Below are 26,768 nucleotides of genomic sequence, written 5' to 3'. Positions count from 1 at the left end.
TCTACATTGGGGAAACAAAGCGTAGACTTGGCAACTGCTTTGCAGAATACCTACATTCTGCCTGCAAAAAAGACCCTGAATTACCTGTTGCCTGTCACTTCAATGCACCACCCTGCTGTCTGGCCAACATCTCTGTCTCTGGCTTGCTGCAGTGTTCCAGTGAAGCCCAATGCAAGCTGGAGGAACAACACCTCATCTTCCGCTTTGGGACCCTACAGCCCTCCAGACTCAATACTGAGTTCAATAATTTTAGGGCCTAAACTCTCCCATGTCCCAGCCCCCCCACCCCACCCACTACTTTCATTTACTCCCTACCCCACTCACCTCCCTATTTTCTGCATATAAACTGATGTTTTCCCAGCCACCATCAGTTCTGAGGAAGGGTCACCGGACCCGAAACATTAACTTTGTTTTCTCCTCCAGATGTTGCCAGACCTGCTGAGTTTTTCCAGCAACTTTTTTTTTGGCCCTGATTTACAGCATCCGCAGTTCTTTTGGTTTTTATTTATTATGCATCCCTAGTTGACCTTCGAAGGTGGTAATGAACTGCCTTCTTAAACTACTGCAGTCTATTGGTGTAGGTACACCCACAATGCTGTTATGGAGACAGTTTCAGGATTCTATTCTGTCACTGAAGAAATGGCAATATATTTCCAAGCCAAGTTGGTGAGCGATTTGAAAGAGAACTTGCAGGTGGTGTTGGCCATATACCTGTTATTCTCAATAGTGGTTCTAGTGGTCATCGGGTTTGGAATGCATCTTGTAGATGATACATGTTACTGCTGCTAAGCAGTGGAGCTGATTTGAGTAGGTTGCTTCGTCTGGATGTTAAGTTTCTCGAGTGCTTTAGAACTGCACGCAACCAGACAAATGAAGAGTATTCCATCACCTTTTTGCGATGTGCCAACAAATGGTGGACAGGCTTTGAATTACTTCAACTTCTCCGATTGTATTTCAGTAACTTGGAGCCTTAGTGTAATGTATGATTTGGAATACACCCTTGTTTTTCCATTTGTTCTGACATGAAGGCTATCTTCTTCCATAATATAAATATTGCCTGCATCCATTTCCACCTTTCCTCCACTGCTAGGATTCCATAATTCATGTTTTTTTCTGCTTCTGTAATGTTCTTCTGCTTCCTCTCATTCATAAATTCTATTAATCAGAAAGTACCCTCAGACTATATATCCACTACGCTCAGCATTCAGATGTTCTTCCTGTGATATGTGATGTGATTCATATTTATCTTAACAATTCGTTTTCAATTTAGATTTTCAATTTTTGCGCAAGTGACATATGGGTCGCAGATGAAAGTTTTTTTTGGATTGGCAAAATACTTTTTTTAAAATTTTATTTTGTGTAAATCTGTTGCTTACAAAAGGAGAAAATTATTTAGATCTGTTAAAAATAGGTTACCTCAGTGTAAAGTTTAGCATAAGTTCCAGATCAGACATAAATGCTTAAAACCCTTAAAAGATTATTTGAGGCTGAGAAAGTTTAACTCAATTTTATGAAGGTTCCAGGAAGAAATGATCAGATTCTCAAGACAGACAGTCGGGCAGCTGGGAGTTGAAGCTACCAAAAGCTTAAATTAAGTTCTACTTGGGTTATAGAGAGGGAATTCTCTCTGATATGAGTATTGTAAATGCAAACTTTAAGATTAAGGGGATAATATTTTCATCACATTCTTCGAAATCTTTAAAGATGATATGTAGATAGTTTGACTTTTTCTGTTCTGTCATAATTTCTTGCATAATAAACAACTGTTTTATTGTTAAACCCAAAATCTGAGGCAGTTATAGGCTTACTTTTCATTGAGATGCCATGTCACTAAAATTTAAAAAAAAATCTAACAAGCCTTGTATTGTCATAGTATCCACTTGGATCATAAATGATTAAACACTCCACGGCTTTTACCTTCCATTATCTGAACCAGAAGTGTATTCTATTATTGTGCTTCCAACAAATTCCTCAAAAGAGTTTTAAGTAGTCTTCCAGGCCACGTAGCAATCTAAAATTACTACTTTATATCAGTTTTTATTCCAGTAGATAAGTAAGTTGCTAGTTAATACAAATGTACAGTTGCCACTAAGTTCGCAAGGAAAATACACGCAAATAATAACCAGGAAAATCAACTGCTAAATAAATGGATCAATTATAGATTGAACATTTGCTACAATCATAGATTACACCCCAGGGTCTTGAGGGAGGCTAATGATGTATGAATATTCAAAATGGGTAACAAACCAGAGCTGAAACTACAGACCTATTGATTTTAACAATAGGGTAGTTGCTAAAGGGATCATGACTGAGGATCCATCTAATCACCTCAATAGAGAATCAGTTATTAAAAAAGATAGTTTGAAGTTTTTAAGAAGATTTGTAGCTCGGGTTATGAATGGGGTTGTAGACTTGGTCGCCGCGCTACTGTGTTTGATTACAGATGTTTCATTCCCCCTGCTAGGTTACATCATCAATGCGCCTCTGGTAAAGGTTGGTGTTCTGTCCCGCTTGTTATTTATATGCCTCGGTTTGCTGGGGTGGTTGGCATCACTTCCAGTTCTGTTTATCATCAGGTCCAGTTCAATGTGTTTGTTGATGGAGTTCTGGTTGGAATACTAGGCCTCCAAGAATTCCCTGGCCTGTATCTGTTTGGCTTGGGCTATTATGGATATGTTGGCCCAATAGAATTTGTGTCCTTCTTTGTCCTTGTGTATTGAAACCAGTGAGAACCGGTTGTGTCTCTTGGTGGCTAGCTGGTGTTGGTGTATCCTTATTGTCAGTTTTCTCCCAGTTTGACCTTAGTAAAATTTCTCAGTCCTTGCTTGGTATTTTGTATGTAATGTAATGTAATATAAAAAATTGAACTGGACCTGATACAAAATCTACTGATAAACAGAACCGGAAGTGATGCCAACCACCCCAACAAACCAGTGCACATAAGTAACAGCAGGACAGAGCGCCAATGCTTCACCAGAGGCACACTGATGATGCTACCAAGCAGGGTGATGAAATGTCTGCAATCAAAAACACTGACTCGGTGAGCAAATCTGACAACTGTCTTGGGCTTGCTCAATGGAACGAAGTGGGGTGGACGTGGTCTATGGATTTCAGGAAGAACTTCGACAATGATCCACAGGGTAGACTGGTTAGCAATATTAGATCTCATGGAATACAGGGCAACAAGCCATTTGGATACATAACTGGCTCGAAGGAAGGAGACAGATGGTAGTGGTGGGTTGCTCTTTGGACTGGAGGCCTGTGACCAGCGCTGTGCAGCAAGTGCTGGATCCAGTACTTTTTGTCATTTTTATAAATGATTTAGATGTGAAAACAGGAAAAGTCGGTGGTAAGTTTGCAGATGACACCGAAATTGGTGACGTAGTGGACAGCAAAGATTACCTCCGAACACAATGGGACCTTGATTAGGTGGACCGAGGAGTAACAGTTGGAGTTTAATTTAGATAAATGAGGTGCTGCGTGTTGGGAAATCAGGTAGAGGCTTATGCATAGAATGGTAAGGTCCTGGGGAGTGTTGCCAAACAAAGAGACCTTGGAGTGCAGGTCCATAGTAACTTGCAAGTAGAGTCGCAGGTAGACAGGGGAGTGAAGAAGCGCTTGGTACGTTTGCCTTCATTGGTCAGTGCACTGAGTGTTGGAGTTGAGAGTTCATGTTGTGGTTGTACACGACATTGGTTGGGCTACTTTTGAATACTGCATTTAATTTTAATCTCCCTGCTATAGGAAAGATGTTATGAAAATGGAAAGGGTTCAGAAAATGTTTACAAGGATGTTGTACAAGGGTGGAGGGTTTGAGCTATAGGGAGAGGCTGGGACTATTTCCCTCGAGTGTTGGTGGCTGAGGGGTGACCTTATAGAAATTTATAAAATTATGAAGGGCATGGATAGGATGAATAGTCAAGATTTTTTCCCCAGGATAGGGGAGTCCAAAACTAGAGGGCATAGGTTTAAAGATGAGAGAGAAAAGATTTAAAAAGGGATGAAAGGGGCAACCTTTTCACACAGAAGGTGGTGCATATGTGCAAGGAACTGCCAGAGGAAGTGGTGGATGCAGGTATAATTATGAAATTTAAAAGGCATCTGGATAGGTATATGGATAGGAAGGGTTTACAGGGATATGGACCAAATGCTGGCAAATAGGACTAGATTAATTTAGGATATCTGGTCAACATGGACAAGTTGGACCAAAAGGTCTATTTCCATCCAGTCAAGCAGGGTTTAGGAAGGTTGACTCTAAGCTTTCCCAGGTAGGACTCATTCCTGGGTTGAGAAGGGAAGGTAGTGGAGTTTGGGTATGCCATAACATGTCTAATTAATTTTCCATCCCACTAACTGACCATCTTCAGGAACAGAAGATTGTGTCTCTAGTGTCTAATGTACAGCATCAATCAATCCCTCAAAAGTAATAACTGTTACATCTCCAGGTGGATTTTAATTTAAGCATTAGCAATGATAACATATTCAAGTTAACCAGAGGATAATTAAAATGGTGCCATACTGGACTGCATTAGAAGCACCCATGTAAGGCAAGTCTGAAGTTTATTGAAATTTCAGATGCACAGATGCTTTAGATTATTTCCTAACATCTGTAGGACATCAATTCAAGGACTGATAAGCTGTTGTGCTTCAAAAGGCTTAGAAAGTAAAGTATTCTACATCTTTGACAGAAGTGACAACGGCCTGTACACAGATGGTGGCAAAACCAAAATCTGAACAAAATGTAATTTCCCCTGAAAGAGACCTGATCTTTATGATTTGTGAAATGCAAGTACAAATTGAAGGAATTTCATCCAAATGAAGTTTCATTTGGTTCTAAAATGAAAACAAACTAGTAAAGAAGCATGAGAATCTATTTTCTGAAATTAAAATCCAAGAAGTGGAAAAAAAAGACATGATTATAAAACAAGAAAAAAAAAACTTACCTAAATGTAAAGTTCAGTGCACAGCATTAAAAACAACATTCCATTAAATCAGATCATATGTTGAAAATCAAAGAATACACAATCGACAGATAAAAGTCAAGTTTATCATTAAATATTTTGACATCGGTTTATCTCAAGATCCGCCTGCAAGCTCTTTTGCAGTCTTGCAATATTAGCATCTAAGGCTGCTAAACTATTCTTGAAGTCTTGTTCATCATGAGAATTAAATGAAGAAATGGATGAAATACTCCAGCCTGACTTTATAGATTTATAATCAGCACTAGAGAAGCTTGAATCTACTGCTGAAAACTTGTCTTTATACAACAGTGTCCTATTTCTCTGATCTGAACGAAGTGTACATGGATTTAAATTGGATTTTGGAAGGTCTGTAGCAGTGTGTGGAGAATTAATACTAATGTCCAAATGCATCAACTGAATCTGCTTATTTTCTGTCTCTGCCATTCTTGATGCACAATCATTTACCAGTGTCTTCTCTTTTAAATTTTGAGTAATAGGTATTTCTTCAGGAACAGGCTTTTCTGGTTTTTGTAAGCCATCTAGGATACATGGCACTACTTCCACTCCAAATGAACTTCCATCATCATAGTGCAACTTCTTTGATCCACTGTTCAAATGTAATGGTATACATTTCCTCCTTTCAGCTGATTCATTTTCTTGCTTGGTGGTATTGCCAACTAGAGGAAGGTATGTGGTTTCATCCAGAGTAGAATCCTCACTTCCTTGAGTTATATGGCATGCAGTCTGCGCATCAAACCTGGAAAAGATTCTGGGTGAAGACTTTCCTGACAGGACATTACTTTGGCACGTCCCTGTGTTTGCAGATGTTAAGGAAGGGGGATCTCGCATGGCTGGAGGTTCAGATTCAGGAACTTTACAAAATGATAAAGTTGAAGTGTTGTATTCAGCGTTATTATCCAGATTTTTAAGATAAGCAGTCACAGGACTCAAACCTGGAACATCTTGTAGTTGATTTTCATATTCATGTAGGAGGTTTCTAGTCAGTCTGGATGTGGGTTTGGTCTTCATGCAATCTATGCTAAGATCTGAAAGGAGTCTTGCCATGCTACCTTGCAGTTTTCTGTTAAAACAAACCAAGCAATATAATCAGTTGATGAAAATACTTGACATTTCCCTCCAAATATAAAACTAACACACGAGTAGTACAGCAGTTGGCACAAAAAGATTGCCAGGTCTGCAATTTCAATGTGAGCACCTTGCGTATTTGGACTGAATGAAGCAAGGTTGTTTTGGAAGAGGAATCCTCTGCACAGAAATTAGAATCTTGGAATCCCTACAGTGTGGAAACAGGCCCTTGGGGCCAACGAGTCCACAGTGACTCTCCGAAGAGCATCCCACCCAGACATTTCCCTGTTACCATGCATTTCCCATGGCTAACACACCTAATCTACATATCCCTGCACATTTTTTGCAATTTAGCATGCACAATCCACCTAGACTGCACATCTTTGGAATGTGACAGGAAACCAGAGCACCTAGTGGAAACCCAAGCAGACATGGGGAGAATATGCAAATTCCACGGAGACAGTCGTGCAAGGATGGAATTGAACCTGAGACCCTGGTGCCATGAGGCAGCAGTGCTAACCATGCCACCCTAATATCAGGTCAATATGAACTCCTGGCTTATTAGCTATTCTTGGCTTTGTGATCCAGTATTATTTGAGCTATGTGATAGTCAAAACTATGAACAAGACTGCAGCAGCATAAGATGAAGGACAAGTGTATGATTGATTACACTACAGGAAATTTGGTTCAAAGTGAAAACTTGGTGCAGGAGTTGACAAAGGTGCTTTAACCACAGGTTACTGCAAGAAGCAATCTGTACAGAGTAGGAGGTGAGTGGGAGAGGATAAAAGGTGCAGATCAAGAGGTCAACCTGCATCGAGATCAGTGGTGTGTGACACCACAAATTACAGCATATTGGTGAATACATCTAGTTTTTAAAAGTAAGGTCTTCAGCTTGGGTTTCCTGAGTTTTTCTTCCTTTCTGATAAATAACTGTCAAATTGTTGGACTGATTATTTTCTTCTTAGCTGATAAAAATAAAATGTTTTCCTGCTCTTTATTGTGAAGTGCATCTCAAATAATTACGTTAAATCAAAATGATAATAGATAACAGATAATGTGCTGTTGCTGCAACATGTGGAAGCTACTGGAAACCACTCTAAAGTGTTTGTAGCTCAAGGAACTTTGGATCTGAAAATGAGGAGCTGGAGTCTGAACTGCAGACATTGCGACGCATCAGGGAAGGGGCAAGTTACCTGGACATTTTACTATACAGGGCAGTCATATCACTCAAAATAGTTAATTCAAACTTGGTCTGTGATCAGGAACAAGAAGGTGCGACTGCTGATGAAACAGTTATGAGGACACAGGGCTAAAACTGAGAAGCCTTGATCTCCGCAATTGTCCAATAGTTATGAGGTTTTTGCAAGATGTGAGAACAAGAGTGGGGACTGCGGGGAAGGATGAACACAGTATCTTGGTATGGGGAGCACATTCAAGTGAGAGGATGAAATAGGAATGCTCTTATGGTTGGGAACATTACAATTAGGGATACCGTACCCTGCAGTTTTGAGCAGGAGCTGGGGAAGAACTTGGGAGAGAGAAGGGAGGGATCCAGTTGTTGTCATCCATCATCTCTGGAGCTACTTCCTTTAAAATCCTATGATGCATCCCACTGATCAAGGGATTTAATTCGATCTTCAGCCCTATTAACTTCTCTAGTACATTTTCTCCAGTGATAGCAGTAATAGATTTCCTCTTCTCCTTTCGCCCTTTTATTAATTAGAAATTTTTGGAATGTTATGAGTGTTTTCTCCACTGAAGACTGATGCAAAATATTTATTCAATTCCACTGCCTTTTATGGTTCTGCATTATTATTTCCCAAACCTCATTCTTGAAGTTCACTTTGGTTTTCTCTTCTTTTTAATGCATTTAAAGAAGTTCCTGCTGTCAAGTTTGATGTTAATTGCAAGTTTATCTTCAAAGTGTTTTTTTTTCCCTTTGGTCACCATTTGATCATTTTTAAAACTTTCACAATTCTCTGGCTTACAACATGGCAATGGTTAGTGTGCGCTTGTTCTTTCAATTTGAAACCATCCTTAATTTCTTTGGCTAACAATGGTTGGTGTATTTCCTTGAGGATTCTTCTTCCTCACTGGAATATCATTGCTGTGGGCCATGAACTGTTTTCTAAAACATCTGCTATTGTTCCTCAACTGCCTTTGCTGCCAAACTCCCTTCTTAGTGAACACCAACATCTAACTGAGATAATGGGAACTGCAGATACTGGAGAATCCAAGATAATAAAAAAAGTGTGAAGCTGGATGAACACAGCAGGCCAAGCAGCATCTCAGGAGCACAAAAGCTGACGTTTCGGGCCTAGACCCTTCATCAGAGAGGGAGATGGGGTGAGGGTTCTGGAATAAATAGGGAGAGAGGGGGAAGTGGACTGAAGATGGAGAGAAAAGATAGGTGGAGAGGAGAGTATAGGTAGGGAGGTAGGGAGGGGATAGGTCAGTACAGGGAAGACAGACAGGTCAAGGAGGTGGGATGAGGTTAGTAGGTAGGAAATGGAGGTGCAGCTTGGGGTGGGAGGAAGGTGAGAGTAAGAACAGGTTAGGGAGGCAGAGACAGGCTGGGCTGGTTTTGGGATGCAGTGGGGATGAGCTGGGCTGGTTGTGTGATGGAGTAGGGGGAGGGGACGAACTGGGCTGGTTTTGGGATGCAGTGGGGGAAGGGGAGATTTTGAAGCTGGTGAAGTCCACATGGGAACCCTGCAGCCCAATGGTATCAAAGTGGAATATGACTTGCTGTTCCTGCAACCTTCGGGTGGCATCATTGTGGTACTGCAGGAGGCCCGTGATGGACATGTCATCTAAAGAATGGGAGGGGGAGTTGAAATGGTTTGTGACTGGGAGGTGCAGTTGTTTATTACGAACTAAGCGGAGGTGTTCTGCAAAGCGGTCCCCAAGCCTCCGCTTGGTTTCCCCAATGGAGAGGAAGTCACACCGGATACAATGGATACAGTATACCACATTGGCAGATGTGCAGGTGAACCTCTGCTTAATATGGAAAGTCATCTTGGGGCCTGGGATGGGGGTGAGGGAGGAGGTGTGGGGGCAAGTGTAGCACTTCCTGCGGTTGCAGGGGAAGGTGCCGGGTGTGGTGGGGTTGGAGGGCAGTGTGGAGCGAACAAGGGAGTCACGGAGAGAGTGGTCTCTCCGGAAAGCAGACAAGGGTGGGGATAGAAAAATGTCTTGGGTGATGGAGTCGGATTGTAGATGGTGGAAGTGTCGGAGGATGATGCGTCGTATCCGGAGGTTGGTGGGGTGGTGCGAGAGAACGAGGGGGATCCTCTTTGGGCGGTTGTGGTGGGGGCGGGGTGTGAGGGATGTGTTGCGGGAAATGCCGGGGACGCGGTCACGGGCGTTCTCGACCACTGTGGGGGGAAAGTTGCGGTCCTTGAAGAACTCGGACGTCTGCGATGTTCGGGAGTGGAATGCTTCATCCTGGGAGCAGATGCAGCGGAGGCAGAGGAATTGGGAATAGGAGATGGAATTTTTGCAGGAGGGTGGGTGGGAGGAGGTGTATTCTGGCCATCTCCAACACATCCCTCACCTTCCTGGACCTCTCAGTCTCCATCTCAGGCAACCAGCTTGTAACTGATGTCCATTTCAAGCCCACCGACTCCCACAGCTACCTAGAATATTGCGGAGACAGAGTGTGGAGGGATGAGTTGCAGAAAATGCGGGAGACACAGTCGAGGGCGTTCTCGACCACTGCGAGGAGGTGGGTAGTGGTCCTTGAAAAACGAGGACATCTGAGATGTACGGGAGTGGAATGCCTCATCCTAGGAGCAGATGTGGCAGAGGCGAAGGAATTGGGAATAGGGGGATGGCATTTTTGCAGGAAGGTGGTTGGGAGGTGTATTCTCGGTCGCTGTGGGAGTCTCTGGGCTTGAAATAGATATCAGTTTCTAGGTGGTTGCCTGAGACGAAGACAGAGATATTCAGGAAGGTGAGGGATGTGTTGGAGATGGTCCAGGTGAACTTGAGGTTGGGGTGGAAGCTGTTGGTGAAGTGGATGAACTGTTCGAGCTCCTCGTGGGAGCACGAGGTGGTGCCAATACAGTCATCAATGTAATGGAGGAAGAGGTGGGGTTTAGGGCCAGTGTAGATACGGAACAGGGATTGTTCCACATAACCTACAAAGAGGCAGGCATAGCTTGGGCCCATGCGGGTACCCATGGCCACCCCCTTTGTTTGTAGAAAGTGGGAGGAATCAAAAGAGAAGGTGCTGAGGGTGAGGACTGGTTCAGCTAGGCGGATGGAAGTGTCAGTGGAGGGGGAGTGGTTGGGCCTGCGGGACAGGAAGAAGCGGAGGGCTTTTTGGCCATCTGTATGGGCAATGCAGGTGTATAGGGACTGGATGTCCATGGTGAAAATGAGGTGTTAGGGATTGGGGAATTGGAAGTTCTAGAGGGCGTGGGTGGTGTCACAGACCTAGGCTGGGAGTTCCTGGACTAAGGGGGAGAAAATGGAGTCCAGAGAGGTGGAAATGAGTTTGGTGGGGCAGGAGCAGGCAGAGACAATGGGTCGGCCAGGGCAGGTGGGTTTGTGGATTTGATCAACTCTCCAGCATCTGCAGTAGGGTATAAATAGGGTGAGTGGGTAAAAACATGACAGATGGAATATAATGCTAGAAAATCATCATAGGTTCCCTACAGTATGGCAATAGGCCCAACAAGTCCACACAGACCCTCAGATGTGCCAACTAGCCCCATCCCCTATAACCCACCTAAACTACACATCCCTGAACACTATGGGAAATTTAGCATGGCCAATCTACCTAACCTGCACATCTTTGGACTAAGGGAGGAAACCGGAGCACTTAGAGGAAACTCATGCAGACACAGGGAGAACGTGCAATTTTCACACAGACATTTGACCAAAGGCAGAACTGAACCTGGTTCCTGGCTTGGTGAGGCAGCAGTGCTCACCATTGAGCCACCATGCTGACGTTATCAGGTTATACACATCAACAGGAAGAACACAGGAGCTGAATATTATTTAAATAGCGAAAGACAGTCGAAAATTACAACACAGGGGAGTTTAGAGCTCTTGTGCATGAATCACAAAAAATTAGAATCTTATTTCAGTGGGGTAATAGGGAAGGCAAATAGAATGCTCATTTTTATTTCAAAGGGAATGCAGTACAAAAGTAGGGAGGTTTTGCTCAAATATGAGGCACTAGTCAGACCATAGCTGAATTACTCAACAGTTCTGGGCTCCTTACCTAAGAAGCACTGCAGGAAGTCGAGAGGAGGTTTACTAGGCTAATGCTAGGTATGTAGGGGCAGTGTTTTGAGGAGAGGTTGAGTTGGTTGGACCTGTACTCCTTGGAACTTAGAACAAGGTGACCTTATTTGAAACATTCCAAAAATCTTGACAGTGTGCATGCACAAAGGTTGCTTCCCCTTGTGGGAGAATTAAGGACCAAAAGGCATAAGTTTATAAAATAAAAGGTCACAAATTTAAGACAGAGATGAGGAGGAATTTCTTCAGAGGAGGGAACTGAGTACCCCAGAGGGCTGTCACCGCTGGTTAATTAGGTAAGGTCAAGGCTAAATAGACAAATTTTTAATCAGGAAGGGAAACAAAAAGGGTTACAGGAAAAAGACAGAAAAGTGGAAGTTCAGGATCATCAGATTAGTCATAATCTAATGAGAAATGATCAGGTGCTCTCATTTTATAAGTATTCATTGCTTAACATTTGGCAATGTTACTTGCTGCTTATTGCCAAAACATAAATATTGGCATGTCAGTAATGGAGAATATTATATTTCATATCTAAGGAATTTTAAATTAAGCCAAAATGGAGTCAGTGAACAGAGCACTTTGGGCATTCAATGAGGATGCATTTGAAGATATCTGTAAATCCCTGCAAGGGTGTCCAGGGCTCGGATGATAGAACAGGGAATAGCTTTGAAAGAAAATGTATTTTAGAAGCTTTTAAAATAATCTGTCAGTTATTCTCAATCTACAGAAATAAGAAAAATGATCATTATTCAAGAAACATGATGTCTTGAAATATCTTGTACTTGGCTTTGAGAAAAAAGAAACCTCCAGATTTTCTCAAGAAGGTTAAACCTCGTTGGGGAAGGAACTTACTCTGCAGATCTGAATTACTGATCTAGATATCTCCTTTGTCAACCTGTTCAGAGACATTATTACACATTTCTAGAAAAGCTGGGAGTGGTCACAAAACCCATGCACTATGTATAGTTCTTCCAGCAATATGGAACTAATGAATCCATAGTGTAATACATTTAGATTGTTGTTTGGTCAATGTTCAGTGTAAATGCAAGTTAATACTTTCTTGTATCCTGCACTTAAGATTTAATTGTAATTATTAAATTAGCAAATAATAACTCTAATACTCCTTTTCAAAAATTATACCATCTGAATGCATTTCTCATCCAATCATATGTCAATGAGGGCCACCTAGTGGTCAAAATTATTCTATAAAGGAGGTGCAACCCTTCCTCCCTCAAATGATTATCTTTTCCAACCATAATATCAAAACAAAAAAAGGTCTGTTTAAGCAAATTAGAACTAAAAGTTGGGATTTAAACCAACTACATCACTCCTCTATATGGAAGTGGATTATTTTTTGAAAGAGTACATAGATTACTATAAAAAAAACAGGAAAAGTGGAAATTAAAAATCCAGTATGACAAGACTATTGTGGAATAAGAAACAAGAGACAATTGAGGAAAAATTACTGCTTTCTGGAGGAGGTGGGAAATTTTGAAATGCTTTTTGCCAGACATATGAAATAAACCAAGAACTATTGGAAAAAATACATTTTAATCAAAGGTATTTGTCTTGAACTCATCAGGACAACTTACAAAGTAATATAAAGGTCAGGGAAAACAATATAGAAACACTGAAAATGAAACAACAAGTAGGCTGTTCAGCCCTCTGAGCATGATCTGCCATTCAACATGATCACAGTTGATCATTCTACTCAATATCTTATTCCCACTTTCTTCACATACCCTTTCATTTTCTTTCGCCCCAAGAACTACATCCAACTCGTTATGGAAAATATTCAACGTTTTGACCTCAATCACCTCCTGTGACACAGGATTCCACAGGTTCAACACTGTCTAGGTGAAGAAATTTCACATCAATTCTAAATGGCCTACCCCATATCCTTAGACTTTAACTCCTAGCCATGGATTCCTGACCATCAGGAAGATCCTTCTTGCATTTACCCGATCTTGTCCTGTTAGCATTTTACGGGTTTCTAGCAGATTTTCCTCCTCCCCATTGTTTTAAATACTAGTAGAGATAATCCTAACTGACTCAGCCTCTCTTCATACAGGTGTCTCTTCTATAACACGATAGTTGTGTTCTTGTATGACCTCGCACTACAGAAAATCGTCATAGAACATCACATTACAGGGAAACAGCAATATCCAACAGCATCCACTATTCAATCACCTTAGATCCAACTCACATTAATGAAATGCACATTATAGCAGAAATACCTGTACTTCAGGTCTGTTATTCCAGATCTGAAACCTTTGTTGATCTCCTTCCTTGAATAAAGATGACCAAACTTGCATACCATACTCCAACAGTGGTCTCATCAAGGCCCTCTACAGTTGTAGGATGGTCTTCCTCCTCCTGTACAGAAAGCCTATGAAGGCCAAATTACATTTTGCCTTCTTCACCATCTGCTTGCTTAGTTCTTAGTCTGGCGCACAAGGGCATCGAGGTCTTGTTGCACTTTTCCCCCCTTCCAAGCCTATTGCCATTCAGATAATATTCTGCCTCCTGTCCTTGCTACAAAATGGATAACCTTAGATTTATCTACATTACACTTCATCTGTCATGCAACAGCCCATTCAACTTGTCCAAATCAGAATGAAGCATCTGTTCATCATTCCACCCAGCTGTGTGTGTCATCTGCAGACATGGAGATATAATATTTAATTCCCTCATCTAAAATCATCAATATGTATTGAAAGTAACTGGGGTCCAAGCATTGAACTCCAACGTAGCCCACTAGTCACTGCCTGCCACTTGAAAAAAGATACATTTATTCCTATTTTTTGTTTCTTGTCTACCAAACGTTACTTATATTTAAACCACACAAGCTGGCTACATTGTTTGAGAAATAAACCAGAGAATGGCTCAATGTAAGATGACAAACTTTAGGGAAGGAAAATTTAGATTTAGATTTATTTATTTGTCACATGTACTAAGTATAGGAATACATAAGTACAGCAAAAAGTGCACAAAGTCGCGAATCACTGGTGCCCATTTGGTTACAAAAGCCAGAATTAAAAAGATTTTAACAGAGCCAAAACATAAGCAAGTAAAAAAGGAAAGCCCAGATCTCAGAGTCCTAAGTCTCATCTCCACAAAGGAGCCACTCCAAATCAGTAGAACATCCAGGAGGCTGCCACTGTTGCCATGTGAAAGGCCCGTTCTCACCGCCGACTGCCGCCCCCTCACCGGCACCAGTCTTGCCGCCACCGCCCCCTCACCGGCACCAGTCTTTCCACCGACTGCTGCCCTTCACTGGCCCAACTCTCCCTGCCGACTGCTGCCCCCCAACTGGCCCCGCTATCGCCGCCGCCCCCTCACCGGCCCCAGTCTTTCCACCGACTGCTGCCCTTCACTGGCCCAACTCTCCCTGCCAACTGCTGCCCCCTCACTGGACCCGCTCTTGCCGACAGCTGCTGCCTCATTGGCCTGCTCTTGCCGCTGAACAAGTCTACTCTTGATCCACTGTAATCACTTCAGCTCACGCTCGATCTGCCAACGCTGCAGGACATGGCCACACGGTTCTTGGTTGTGACAACTCCTTAGGTCTGTAGTTAAAGGGTGGGGGGGTGGAGTAGAATTACTGCAGAGAGGAGAGAGAAGAAGAGAAAAAGAAAGGAAAGGGAACTGGTGAAGAGTGGAGCTCCAAACAGAGCAACTTACCCTGTGCCATCTTGCTAGTACCTGGAGGCGAGGTTTGCATATAATCAACCATCCTTATGCAGTCTGGCCTACATATGCCTCCAGACACATCGTAAATAATGGTCACTTTTAACTGTATTACAACACACTAGGGTAGCTTGCTCCAAGTCAAACCCAACTATTTTTTCCAGAAAATTTCAAGTACACGGGTATAAACTGTTACCACATAACACAACTAATTAAAACCCAAGATAACAAGGTGTAGAGCTGGATGAACACAGCAGGCCAAGCAGCATCAGAGGAGCAGGAAAGCTGACGTTTTGGGTCTAGGCCCGAAACGTCAGCTTTCCTGCTCCTCTGATGCTGCTTGGTCTGTTGTGTTCATCTAGCTCTACACCTTGTTATCTCAGATTCTCCAGCATCTGCAGTTCCTACTATCTCTAATTAAAACCCAAATAGGCTTATAAACACCTCTTTACACGGACACACAAACACCAAATACAGAAAAACTGGAAAGTGAATGCAGTGGTCTTTGCTTCCTAGTTCTAATGTTGCGCTGGTTCTTCTTCGGCTAGCTAGATCCCTTTTTGGCCAAGTAGTCCAGATGCACTTGGAAAATGGAACTTTTTTAATCAAATCAGAAGTCACAAAAGGAAACTAGTTTACTTCAAGTTTAAACTGAGTTTTCAAGCAGAGAATAGGTAGCTTCTGGGCTGGGAGAAAATTTATCTCCCACTCGTTGCCAACAAAAATTGCATCAGGTCACACCCTCAGCTCCACGTTCAAACAGTTGTTTACAATGAATGCCATAGGTATCAGATTGCTTGCTTTTAAAATTGAGCCACCGTTTCAAATTGTGTTTTTAAAATGGCTTCTTCACATTATAAGATTTAAAAAATATAAATCAGTCCTTATAACTGCCCTCTGAAATGGCCACTCAGTGCAAGATCAATTCGGGAAAGGCAATAAACATTGGCTTTGCCAGCAACAGTCATTGTGTGAAAGATAAGAGAAATACTTGTTGAATGGACGAGCAAGTGCTTCAAGATGTCACGGGGAGTACGAAGGGCTGTTGAGGATTGGTGGGTGACATAGATGAGAAGATTCCTGCATTCACTGCTTTGCTTCACAACTTCTCTTTAAAAGGTGCTATGGATTGAGAGGGCAGTCTCCATGAAAAAAAATCGGGGTGTGAGAGCTACGCGTTGCTTAAAATGTCACAGCCAGATCGAAAGGACAGAGCATAGACTCACAGCTCATTCACTTCTCCCTTGCTTGTGAAAACTGGGAGCACTCGGATTGGAGATAACAGAGTGTGGAACTGGAGGACATTTTTGAAGAAGGGTCTCAACCCAAAATGTCAGCTTTCTTGCTCCTTTGAAGCTGCCTGACCTGCTCTGTTCCTCCAGCTCAACACTGTGTTATCTCTGATTCCAGCATTGGCAGTTCTTACTAGCACTAGATTGGAGCCCTGTCAACTTGGATGACACCGTGAAAATCTAGCCCATTAGGTCAAGTAATTACAGCATTTTTGAAAAAGGAAGAAAGTAAGGTGGAGAGATTTAGGAAATGAAGTCAAGAGCTTAGGCAGCTGAAGGCTAACTGGCACTAGTGATCAACATGGGGGATGTTCAAGAACGTGGAAATAGAGCATAAAAACCTTGGAAGGGCTGGAGGCGATTGCATGGGTTGGAAGAGGTGAAGATATGCCAAGCTTCGAAAACAAGAATCAGAATTTTTAAATGAATTCGCCATTTTACTCGGTGCTAACACTGGTCAAAAGTCTGTATAAATTTGAGACTGTATTCAATTGAAGGCCATAGGCAGCTCCAATTAAATTTCAATCTTTCTTCTTCCTGCCACAACAATCGGTAAGAGTCTTCAACTAGTAGCTTCCCACACTCATAAGATGCTCCCAAAACTTCTCTAACCTTGCTAGATCACATAATGCGACCACTTAGTCACCGTCTCATCACCATTTAAAACCCATTTTCATCTTAAAACACTTCAATGTTTTATAACATACACAATCTTGTACAACTAAAAGACATTGCAGTTCATCTCGCCTGGCGGGTTGGGGGAGCAATACAATATTTTACATTGCCTAGAAATATTAGGAGGGGCAATTCCAGTTGCCCAACTTCATTAATTGTTGTGGAAAGCCCCCAAATCTAAAAAAAGGCAAAAACTGTGATCAACGTCTATTAGACTTTTACAAAAGATTGATGGTATATAAACGACCCTTTGTCACTACCTTCATCTTGGAGGGAAAATTATACCAAAGAGGATCTGTTTGGGCTTGTGAACACTCTCAATCATCTGGCACAGCATAGAATTTCCAGAAACACTTCAAATAGATTCAGATTCTGATCACGAGAGAAAGGATTGCCAGACAAGGCCAACTCTGCCACAAAAGCTGGTTTACAATCCTTCACTCCACAGCACTCCCTGCAGCCATATGAGCCTGCGCACAATTAAACATGTTAGAAAGTTAGAGTTAATAATCAAATTGAACTGTACTGTCCATAATTAGTCTTGGAATAACACATTTTCTAAGGATAACAGAAAAATAGTGGGATGCTTACAAGCCGGAAGAATGGATTCTGTTCTGCTTTGGACCTCTGATCACCACCTATCAGGAAATTACTAGAACATCATAAACCAGGAATGATAATTAAGTAATTTTAGCAATTAGTTTAACAAACGTCATAAATGGTAGGTTGGAGACAAAGTCCACAACAAACCTCGAAATTCCGTTAAACCAAGCATGCTATCCCTCGAGCAAGGATGATTATCTTCAATAGGGCAGAAGATGGCTGATTAAACCAATTTGGAATCTACAAACTTTAATGACACACATTGGGCATTTGTTTTTATGCGAGATGTTTGGTCGTGTATAATTAGTTTGAGGTGTGGCTTATTCTTTTCACTGCTGTCACTTTTCATCTCAATTTTTGTCACTGGATTTCAAAATGCTGGGATCCTTCTCACAGACTCTACCTTTATTTAGTTCAGTCCAATCTGATAGTTACCCAGCAGCAGATGTGAATGTTGCATTTCTATATGTTGACTTTCAACATATTATTGAAGCACTTCTATCCGCCTCAATATCCACTCGCATATCTCTCACCGGCAGCTGCCAAAATGTTCATCCCCAACTATGGTAAGTCCTCTCACAAACCAGAGGCTGAAGTATTTAGAGGACAAATTGCAAAATAAACAAATCATTTACAGTGAATTGCAGAAACTACGAAAACCACCCAAAACAGCTTTCATGACAAAAATGCAAACCACAGAAGTTACACATTCAGACATGCAAGGCCAACATTCTTAATCTACTAGCACTAAGGAACTGGCCTCCCTTCAATCCCTAGAAAGACTGTGTCGCAGCATTGAGCTGAAGATTAAACTGCTTCTTATTGTTCTATGCATACACACATTAATGTACCAATGTATTTCCCAAGCACCACAGAATAAAAGGTGCAACAAATTTATAAGCACAAATGGGAATAGAAACTATAATAATTTTTAAAATATTGATGTTTAAAAAAAAAAGCTGAATACTTCACAAGAAAAAAAAAATTACCTGGTTAGTTCTCGTAATCTGTTCACTTCTGCATCACGTTGACGAAGTGTTATTTCCAAAATTTGATTCTCCTTCTCGGAAGCTTCCAACTTCAGCTGAATGTTTCGCATTTTTGCCAAGGCTTCACCTACTTCTGTAGGAGTAGCAGTAATTCAGTAAGAATTTATGCTTCAACCTAGTAATATTCATTGATCAAAATTTTTTTTAAAAATCTGACCTACCAATTTTGACTCGAGTTGTGTCCATCTCACATTGTTGGCTCTTCTCAAACAGATCCTGTTCCTTCCCCTGCACTAATTTGAGAAGCAGTTTATTCTCCTCTCTCTGTTTATCGATCACAGTCAGCAGTTCTTCATTTTTCTTTTGCAAAGACTCCAGTCCCTTCACAGACTCTGAAAGCTGGGCCTGCAATGTTGTATTCATGGACTGCAAGGAAATCACTGCAAAATGGGACAGAGTGAGAATGAGTGCACAAGAGAGAGAAAAAAAATCTCAGACAAAAGTTGTGAAATTTGTCTTAAAAATTACAACAAAATAAGCAACATAAAACTAAGTTGTTTCAGTTCATCCAATTTCTTTTCCCAATGAATGCAAAAGAGCATTTTCATGCCCAAAAGAACTTTGGTATATGTTAAAAATCATGAAATGAAATACGCATCAAATTCAATTTAAGTGAACAACAAAATGCAGGTATTTTGTTTTCCATTGCATTGAATCCTCGCTTTTGGGCATCTTTCTTCAACAATTCAGTTTCTATGAAAAGAAAGCACATCCAGCAACCCTTCACATCAAATCCCAAATTAGCCACATTTCTACAACAGCATTAACTTGACATTTTTTTTTATACACCATCTTTTCATATCATATATATAATAATCAGAAACCTGAACATGTGTTTATACAGTCATAGAGTCCACAGAACAGTAACAGAGTCTTCGGTTGAACTCGTCCACGTCAACCATGTATCCTAAACTGAACTAATCCCATTTGCCTGCATTTGGCCCATATCTCTACAAATTTTTCGTATTTATGTGCCTGTCCAAGTGTCTTTTAAAAGGTGCAAATTACCCATGTCAAACAACCTGTGCCAGTTTATTCCATGTACGCACCACCCTCTGGGAATTCCCCTACTCACCCACTTCCGAGAATAAATAGAACAACCTAACAGGAGGCAACTATTTGGCTACTATGGCTCGCTTCATCATTTTAGATCATGGTTATTACCTACCTTAAAACCATTTTCCTGTACTATTCCCATATCCATTAATTAGTACTGAGGGATCAATTTCCTCTTGAATAAACTCAATGATTGAGCTTCGACAGCCTTCTGGAGAATCAGAATTCCAAAGATACACTACACTCCAAGTGAAGACATTCCTTCTCCTCTCTTTTTTAAATGGTCTGCCCATTATTGAAAAACTGAGTCCCCTGGTTCTACACATCCTAGCCAGGGGTCACATTCTTTGTATATTTACCCTGTCTAGCTGTTTAAGAATTCAGCATGTTTCCATGACATCACTTCTCATTTTTTTAAACTATAGAGAACACAGATCCAGTTTCCTTAATCTCTTCTCATTCGAAAGACTCTACATCCCAGGAATTAGTCTGGTGAACCTTTGCTACACTCCTTATATGGACAATATATCATTTCTTAGAGATGGAGACCAAAGCTGTGAACAATATTCCGGGTATGGTCTCACCAACAGCGTCCCCTCTAACTTTTTTCCAGTTGGTCCATATGCAGCAGTGACTTCCAGAACTGGAAGTCAATCCTGTGATCATTGATTGCTGTGTGCGGAAGACTAGAACAGCTGCATTTTTACGTATAGTTCAAACTGCTGTCCTAGTTTAGAAAGGAAAAATAAACCAACTTAAATTGAATCACCTACCTACTCACCTAAATTAATTCCTCCAGGCTTTAGTATTGGGTCTTGCCATCTCCAGCTCCCTCCTCTTGGGCCATTTCTTTTTTTTGAAAAGATAGAATGGCACCTCCTCCCTCTCTGCACTGAATTCTCTCACCTACAAAATCCTCAGAGCTAAGCATTCATTCAGTCTCACTGCTCACAAAGCTGCATTTTTACATATCTAAATGATCAACCGATATGAAGTTAGAGATTTGCTGAGAATCAAAAATTTCAACTATTGTGGTAATCAGACAAATTTGCAGGCAAATATGTTTGCATTATTGGTATTTTATGTTTACTTCTAAAAGGAACTCAGCACAAGAAAGAAAATGCACTAACCTGTGATTTCCTAGGCAAGTTTTTTTAACGAAATAAACTTGGTTGCTTTTAGACAATATAATTGCATGGATTCAGAAATGAGCTTTCAGCTAGAACATAATTTTTAAAAGTAAGTGAATAAGCTATATACCTTCAAAATTATTTTCTACAGATCTGGAGTCTTTTTCAGCTCTTTCTCGCTCTCGAAGTTGCTGGTTTAATATCCTTAATCGTCTACAAAAGTAGAAAAAGGAATAATAAACTTCAGCTTAGAACTAAAATCAGATCTGTAGCAAATGTTTACCAATGCTCAAAAGCACGCCAAATAAAAGCTAACATTTTAAAGCAAATCAACAGGACAAAAAAAAAAATCAAATATTCCAATTCAGGTAGCAATAATACTTAAGCCCAAAGCAGAATATTGCACATGCTGGAAATTTAGAATAAGAAAAGCTGGAAATTCCCAAATATAATCTGACAGCGCTGATAGAAACTAAGAGCCCATATATCTGCTATGCAATGAAGCTGCAACATTAGCTACCGATTGCCTAGAAGAAGCCACATCTTGTCTGCAGAAGGAACTTGTTTTTCCTGCTACTAAACAGCATCATTCCCTGTTTTGACCCCTGCACTGCACCACCATTCAAGTACTCTGAGATATTTTCAATGTTATAAATATTTGGTAAAGACAGTCATAGCCATTATTGTTGAAGATCTTCCACTGACTTGAACAATTTAATTTTCTTTTAGAAAAGTATAACAGCAAAATTGAAAGTTAAACAGCATATGGACAACATCACTTATAAATTAACAAAAATAAAGCAAGTTCTAATTCTAATCTAACTCTAGTTTTTCAACATAAGAATATTTTGTTGCTTCAAGTCACTAAGCAAGTAGACTGTTTAATGCCACTTGCAGCCCTGTTCAAATCTTTCTGCCAGAATTGTCTTATTACATTGACTGAAATAATATCAGATTGATTTAACACTGTTCTATTGTTTGCCACTGTTGTCCTGAGCACATGATAGGCCACTCATTTAAGAATAATAAAATTACAAATGAAACTAGTCTATTACAAATAAACAAAAAACCTTGTGTCTAAGCAACAACTCACAAACATTTGTATTCTGCTCATAATGAGTGAAGAGGGAGCTTCAAGGTGTTGCGACACTCCAACATGACTGCATTAAGGTCCACATCTGATTTCAATCAGTCTAGCCATTTGAGATTTTTATTTTAAAATGAATTTTTGGGGAAAATTGCATTCTATACAGCTTTTCCCATAAGTCACCCATGCCAGATTTTCAAAGTCAAAGACAATCTCAAAATTCACCCTAGTGGAGTCTTTGCAATAGTGGATCAATTCCTGTACCTGCTAAATCAGTCCTTTAAAATAAAAAATGAAATCTGCAAGTTACACTATCAGCCCACATTCCTCAATTACAGGACAAGCTGAGACCACCAACTTGGACACTTGCAAGCTCTTGTACATGAACTGTAATTTGTGCATTTGAGCACAAGTGGGCACTTTGGAAGTGATGGTTTAGTTGCATCCTTCAAAAGTAGTGAGCTTCTCAGCAATTGCAGCTGTTCAGGAAAGGTTCAGCCCACTGTTTCAAATAAATGACCTTTCATCAGAACAGTTCTCACTCTCCAAAGATACTGCCAGGCATGCTGGATAATTTCAACTTTGCTGATTTTATTTCTAGCTCAAGAGTCTTACTTTGTATTCACAGACAATGGCTTCAGTAGAATGAATCTTTTGTGAATTAATTAAACACAAGTGAAACAACATGCTTTGGTTTAATAGCAGAAAGTCTGTGACTGTTAAAATTAATAATTATGTTGAATAACCAAAACAGTTTTAATAAAAATTCTTAGGATGTGGCCACAAGGGCAAAACCAGCTTCTATCGCCCAATCCTTGTTGCCCTCAAGAAGGTGGTGGTAAGTAGTCATTTTTAACCATTGTAGTATGGCGAAGGTATTTTCAAAATGCCACAAGGGAGGGATCTCTAGGATTTTGATCCAATTATGATGACAGAAATATGAACTATTTCAAAATCAGGGAATGTGTTAGCCACATGTAATGATGTTTGTATCTGCCTCACGCGTTAGTCCTTGTAGCAATCATGTTTGGGAGGTGCTGTCAAAGAAGCCTTGACAAGTCACTGCAGTGCACCTTGTAGATGTAATTCATTGCACTAATAGAACATCAATGGTAGAAGTGAACATTTGAAGGTGGTGAATGGGTTGCTAATCAAGCTGGCAATTTGTCCTAGAATCCCATATGTTTCAATTAGATCACTTCTCATTCTTCTAAACTCCAGTGAGTAGAGTTCCAACCTATTTGATCTTTGCTCGTAAGATATCTCTCCACAGCAGGGAACTGCCTCCAATTAAATTATATCTTTCTTCAAATAAGGGGACCAGAACTGCTTACAGTATTCCAGATGTGGTCTCACCAGCACCTTGTAGTTGCAGTAAAACTTGCCTTTTCTTATACTCCAACTTCCTTGAAATAAGGGGCAACATTCCATTAGCCTTCCTGATTACCTGCTGCACCTGTGTGCTCGCTGTCTGCATTTCGCACACAAGTACACCCAAGTCCCTTTGTCTTGTAGCTTTCAGCATGTAAAATAACACTGTTTTTAGTTCTCCCTTCCAAAATGGGCAACTTCATATTTTCCCAGATTATACTCCATTTGACTTTTTGCCTACTTACTTAATTTATCAATCCCTCTCTTTAAACTGTTAATATCCCTCTTGCAGAGTTAATGGGAACTGCAGATGCTGGAGAATCCAAGATAATAAAGTGTGAAGCTGGATGAACACAGCAGGCCAAGCAGCATCTCAGGAGCACAAAAGCTGACGTTTTGGGCCTAGACCCTTTATCAGAGAGGGGGATGGGGTGAGGGTTCTGGAATAAATAGGGAGAGAGGGGGAGGCGGACCGAAGATGGAGAGAAAAGAAGATAGGTGGAGAGGAGAGTATAGGTGGAGAGGTAGGGAGGGGATAGGTCAGTCCAGGGAAGACAGACAGGTCAAGGAGGTGGGATGAGGTTTGTAGGTAGGAAATGGATGTGCGGCTTGGGGTGGGAGGAAGGGATGGGTGAGTGTAAGAACAGGTGAGGGAGGCAGAGACAGGCTGGGCTGGTTTTGGGATGCAGTGGGGATGAGCTGGGCTAGTTGTGTGATGCAGCAGGGGGAGGGGACGAACTGGGCTGGTTTTGGGATGCGGTGGGGGAAGGGGAGATTTTGAAGCTGGTGAAGTCCACATTGATACCATTGGGCTGCAGGGTTCCCAAGCGGAATATGAATTGCTGTTCCTGCATCCTTCGGGTGGCATCATTGTGGCACTGCAGGAGGCCCATGATGGGCATGTCATCTAAAGAATGGGAGGGGGAGTGGAAATGGTTTGCGACTGGGAGGTGCAGTTGTTTATTGCGAACTAAGTGGAGGTGTTCTGCAAAGCGGTCCCCAAGCCTCCGCTTGGTTTCCCCAATGTAGAGAAAGCCGCACCGGGTACAGTGGATGCAGTATACCACATTGGCAGATGTGCAGGTGAACCTCTGCTTAATATGGAAAGTCATCTTGGGGCCTGGGATGGGGGTGAGGGAGGAGGTGTGGGGACAAGTGTAGCATTTCCTGCGGTTGCAGGGGAAGGTGGCGGGTGTGGTGGGGTTGGAGGGCAGTGTGGAGCGAACAAGGGAGTCACGGAGAGAGTGGTCTCCCGGAAAGCAGACAAGGGTGAGGATGGAAAAATGTCTTGGGTGGTGGGGTCGGATTGTAGATGGTGGAAGTGTCGGAGGATGATGCATTGTATCCAGAGGTTGGTGGGGTGCTATGTGAGGCTGAGGTGGATTCTCTTTGGGCGGTTGTGGCGGGGGCGGGGTGTGAGGGATGTGTTGCGGGAAATGCGGGAGACGTGGTCAAGGGAGTTCTCGACCACTGTGGGGGGGGCAAGTTGTGGTCCTTGAAGAACTTGGACATCTGGGATGTGCGGGAGTGGAATGCCTCATCGTGGGAGATCCCACCCACAGCCTCCAACCTCATTGTTCCCCAACCCCGCATGGCCCGTTTCTATCTCCTTCCCAAAATCCACAAACCTGCCTGCCCTGGTCGACCCATTGTCTCAGCCTGTTCCTGCCCCACCGAACTCATCTCCACCTATCTAGACTCCATTTTCTCCCCTTTGGTCCAGGACCTCCCTACCTACGTCCGTGACATCACCCACACCCTCCACCTCCTCCAGGACTTCCAATTCCCTGGCCCCATTTTCACCATGGATGTCCAATCCTTATACACCTGTATTCCGCATGCAGATGGCCTCAAGGCCCTCTGCTTCTTCCTATCCCGCAGGCCCGACCAGTCCCCCTCCACTGACACCCTCATCCGCCTAGCCGAACTCGTCCTCACCCTCAACAACTTCTCTTTCGATTCCTCCCACTTCCGACAGACAAAGGGGGTGGCCATGGGCACCCGCATGGGCCCCAGCTATGCCTGCCTCTTTGTAGGTTACGTGGAACAGTCCCTCTTCCGCACCTACACAGGCCCCAAACCGTCCCCCTTCCTCCGTTACATTGATGACTGTATCGGCGCCGCCTCTTGCTCCCCAGAGGAGCTCGAACAGTTCATCCACTTCACCAACACCTTCCACCCCAACCTTCAGTTCACCTGGGCCATCTCCAGCACATCCCTCACCTTCCTGGACCTCTCAGTCTCCATCTCAGGCAACCAGCTTGTAACTGATGTCCATTTCAAGCCCACCGACTCCCACAGCTACCTAGAATACACCTCCTCCCACCCACCCTCCTGCAAAAATTCCATCCCCTATTCCCAATTCCTCCGCCTCCGCCACATCTGATCCCACGATGAGGCATTCCACTCCCGCACATCCCAGATGTCCAAATTCTTCAAGGACCGCAACTTTCCCCCCACAGTGGTCGAGAACACCCTTGACCGCGTCTCCCGCATTTCCTGCAACAAATCCCTCACACCCCACCCCCGCCACAACCACCCAAAGAGGATTCCCCTCGTTCTCACACACCACCCCACCAACCTCCGGATACAACGCATCATCCTCCGACACTTCCGCCATCTACAATCCGACCCCACCACCCAAGACATTTTTCCATACCCATACTTGTCTGCTTTCCGGAGAGACCACTCTCTCCGTGACTCCCTTGTTCGCTCCACACTGCCCTCCAACCCCACCACACTCGGCACCTTCCCTTGCACCTGCAGGAAATGCTACACTTGCCCCCACACCTCCTCCCTTACCCCTATCCCATGCCCAAGATGACATTCCATATTAAGCAGAGGTTCACCTGCACATCTGCCAATGTGGTATACTGCATCCATTGTACCCAGTGTGGCTTCCTCTCCATTGGGGAAACTGAGCGGAGGCTTGGGGACCACTTTGCAGAACACCTCCGCTTGGTTCGCAATAAACAACTGCACCTCCCAGTCGCAAACCATTTCCACTCCCCCTCCCATTCTTTAGATGACATGCCCATCATGGACCTCCTGCAGTGACACAATGATGCCACCCGAAGGTTGCAGGAACAGCAACTCATATTCCGCTTGGGAACCCTGCAGCCCAATGGTATCAATGTGGACTTCACCAGCTTTAAAATCTCCCCTTCCCCCACCACATCCCAAAACCAGCTCAGCTCTTCCCCTCCACCCACTGAATCCCAAAACCAGTCCAGGAGTGGATGCGGTGGCAGTATGGTGGGCTTTTTTTTTGTGGATTACATAAAGCTTCTTTAGTGTTGTTGGGGTTGCTCGCACCCAGGCAAATGGGGAGTGTTCTGTCATATTTCTGACCTGTGGCTTGTAAACATGGACAGTTGAGGGGTCAGAGATGAGTTACTTACTGCAGAATTCTTGTATCTATTGTAGAGTCATTCAATCCCTTTGGCCCATCAAGTCTGTGCCGACCTATCTACACTACTCCTGCTTTCCAGCACTTGGCCCACAGCCTC

At 42.5% G+C, this 26,768-nt stretch overlaps 1 protein-coding gene across 2 annotated transcripts in view; it reads right to left on the bottom strand.

Moving 5' to 3' along the window:
* Positions 1 to 1,880: 1,880 nt before the first annotated feature.
* Positions 1,881 to 26,768, bottom strand: part of ccdc14 (coiled-coil domain containing 14) — a 44,839-nt gene continuing 19,951 nt past the window's right edge. For both annotated transcript variants that reach the window (XM_048533816.2, XM_048533817.2), the window contains 4 exons: positions 20,932 to 21,014; positions 18,777 to 18,995; positions 18,556 to 18,688; positions 1,881 to 6,042 (listed from right to left, as the gene is read on the bottom strand). In XM_048533816.2, coding sequence (XP_048389773.1) covers positions 5,052 to 6,042; positions 18,556 to 18,688; positions 18,777 to 18,995; positions 20,932 to 21,014 — 1,426 coding nt within the window. In that variant the 3' untranslated portion in view covers positions 1,881 to 5,051. The remainder of the gene's footprint in view (positions 6,043 to 18,555; positions 18,689 to 18,776; positions 18,996 to 20,931; positions 21,015 to 26,768) is intronic.

This window comes from Stegostoma tigrinum, chromosome 7 (assembly GCF_030684315.1).
Source record: "Stegostoma tigrinum isolate sSteTig4 chromosome 7, sSteTig4.hap1, whole genome shotgun sequence".
Lineage (NCBI taxonomy): Eukaryota > Metazoa > Chordata > Chondrichthyes > Orectolobiformes > Stegostomatidae > Stegostoma > Stegostoma tigrinum.
Note: the sequence above shows the minus strand (reverse complement) of the source record. Positions and strands in the feature narration are given on the sequence as shown.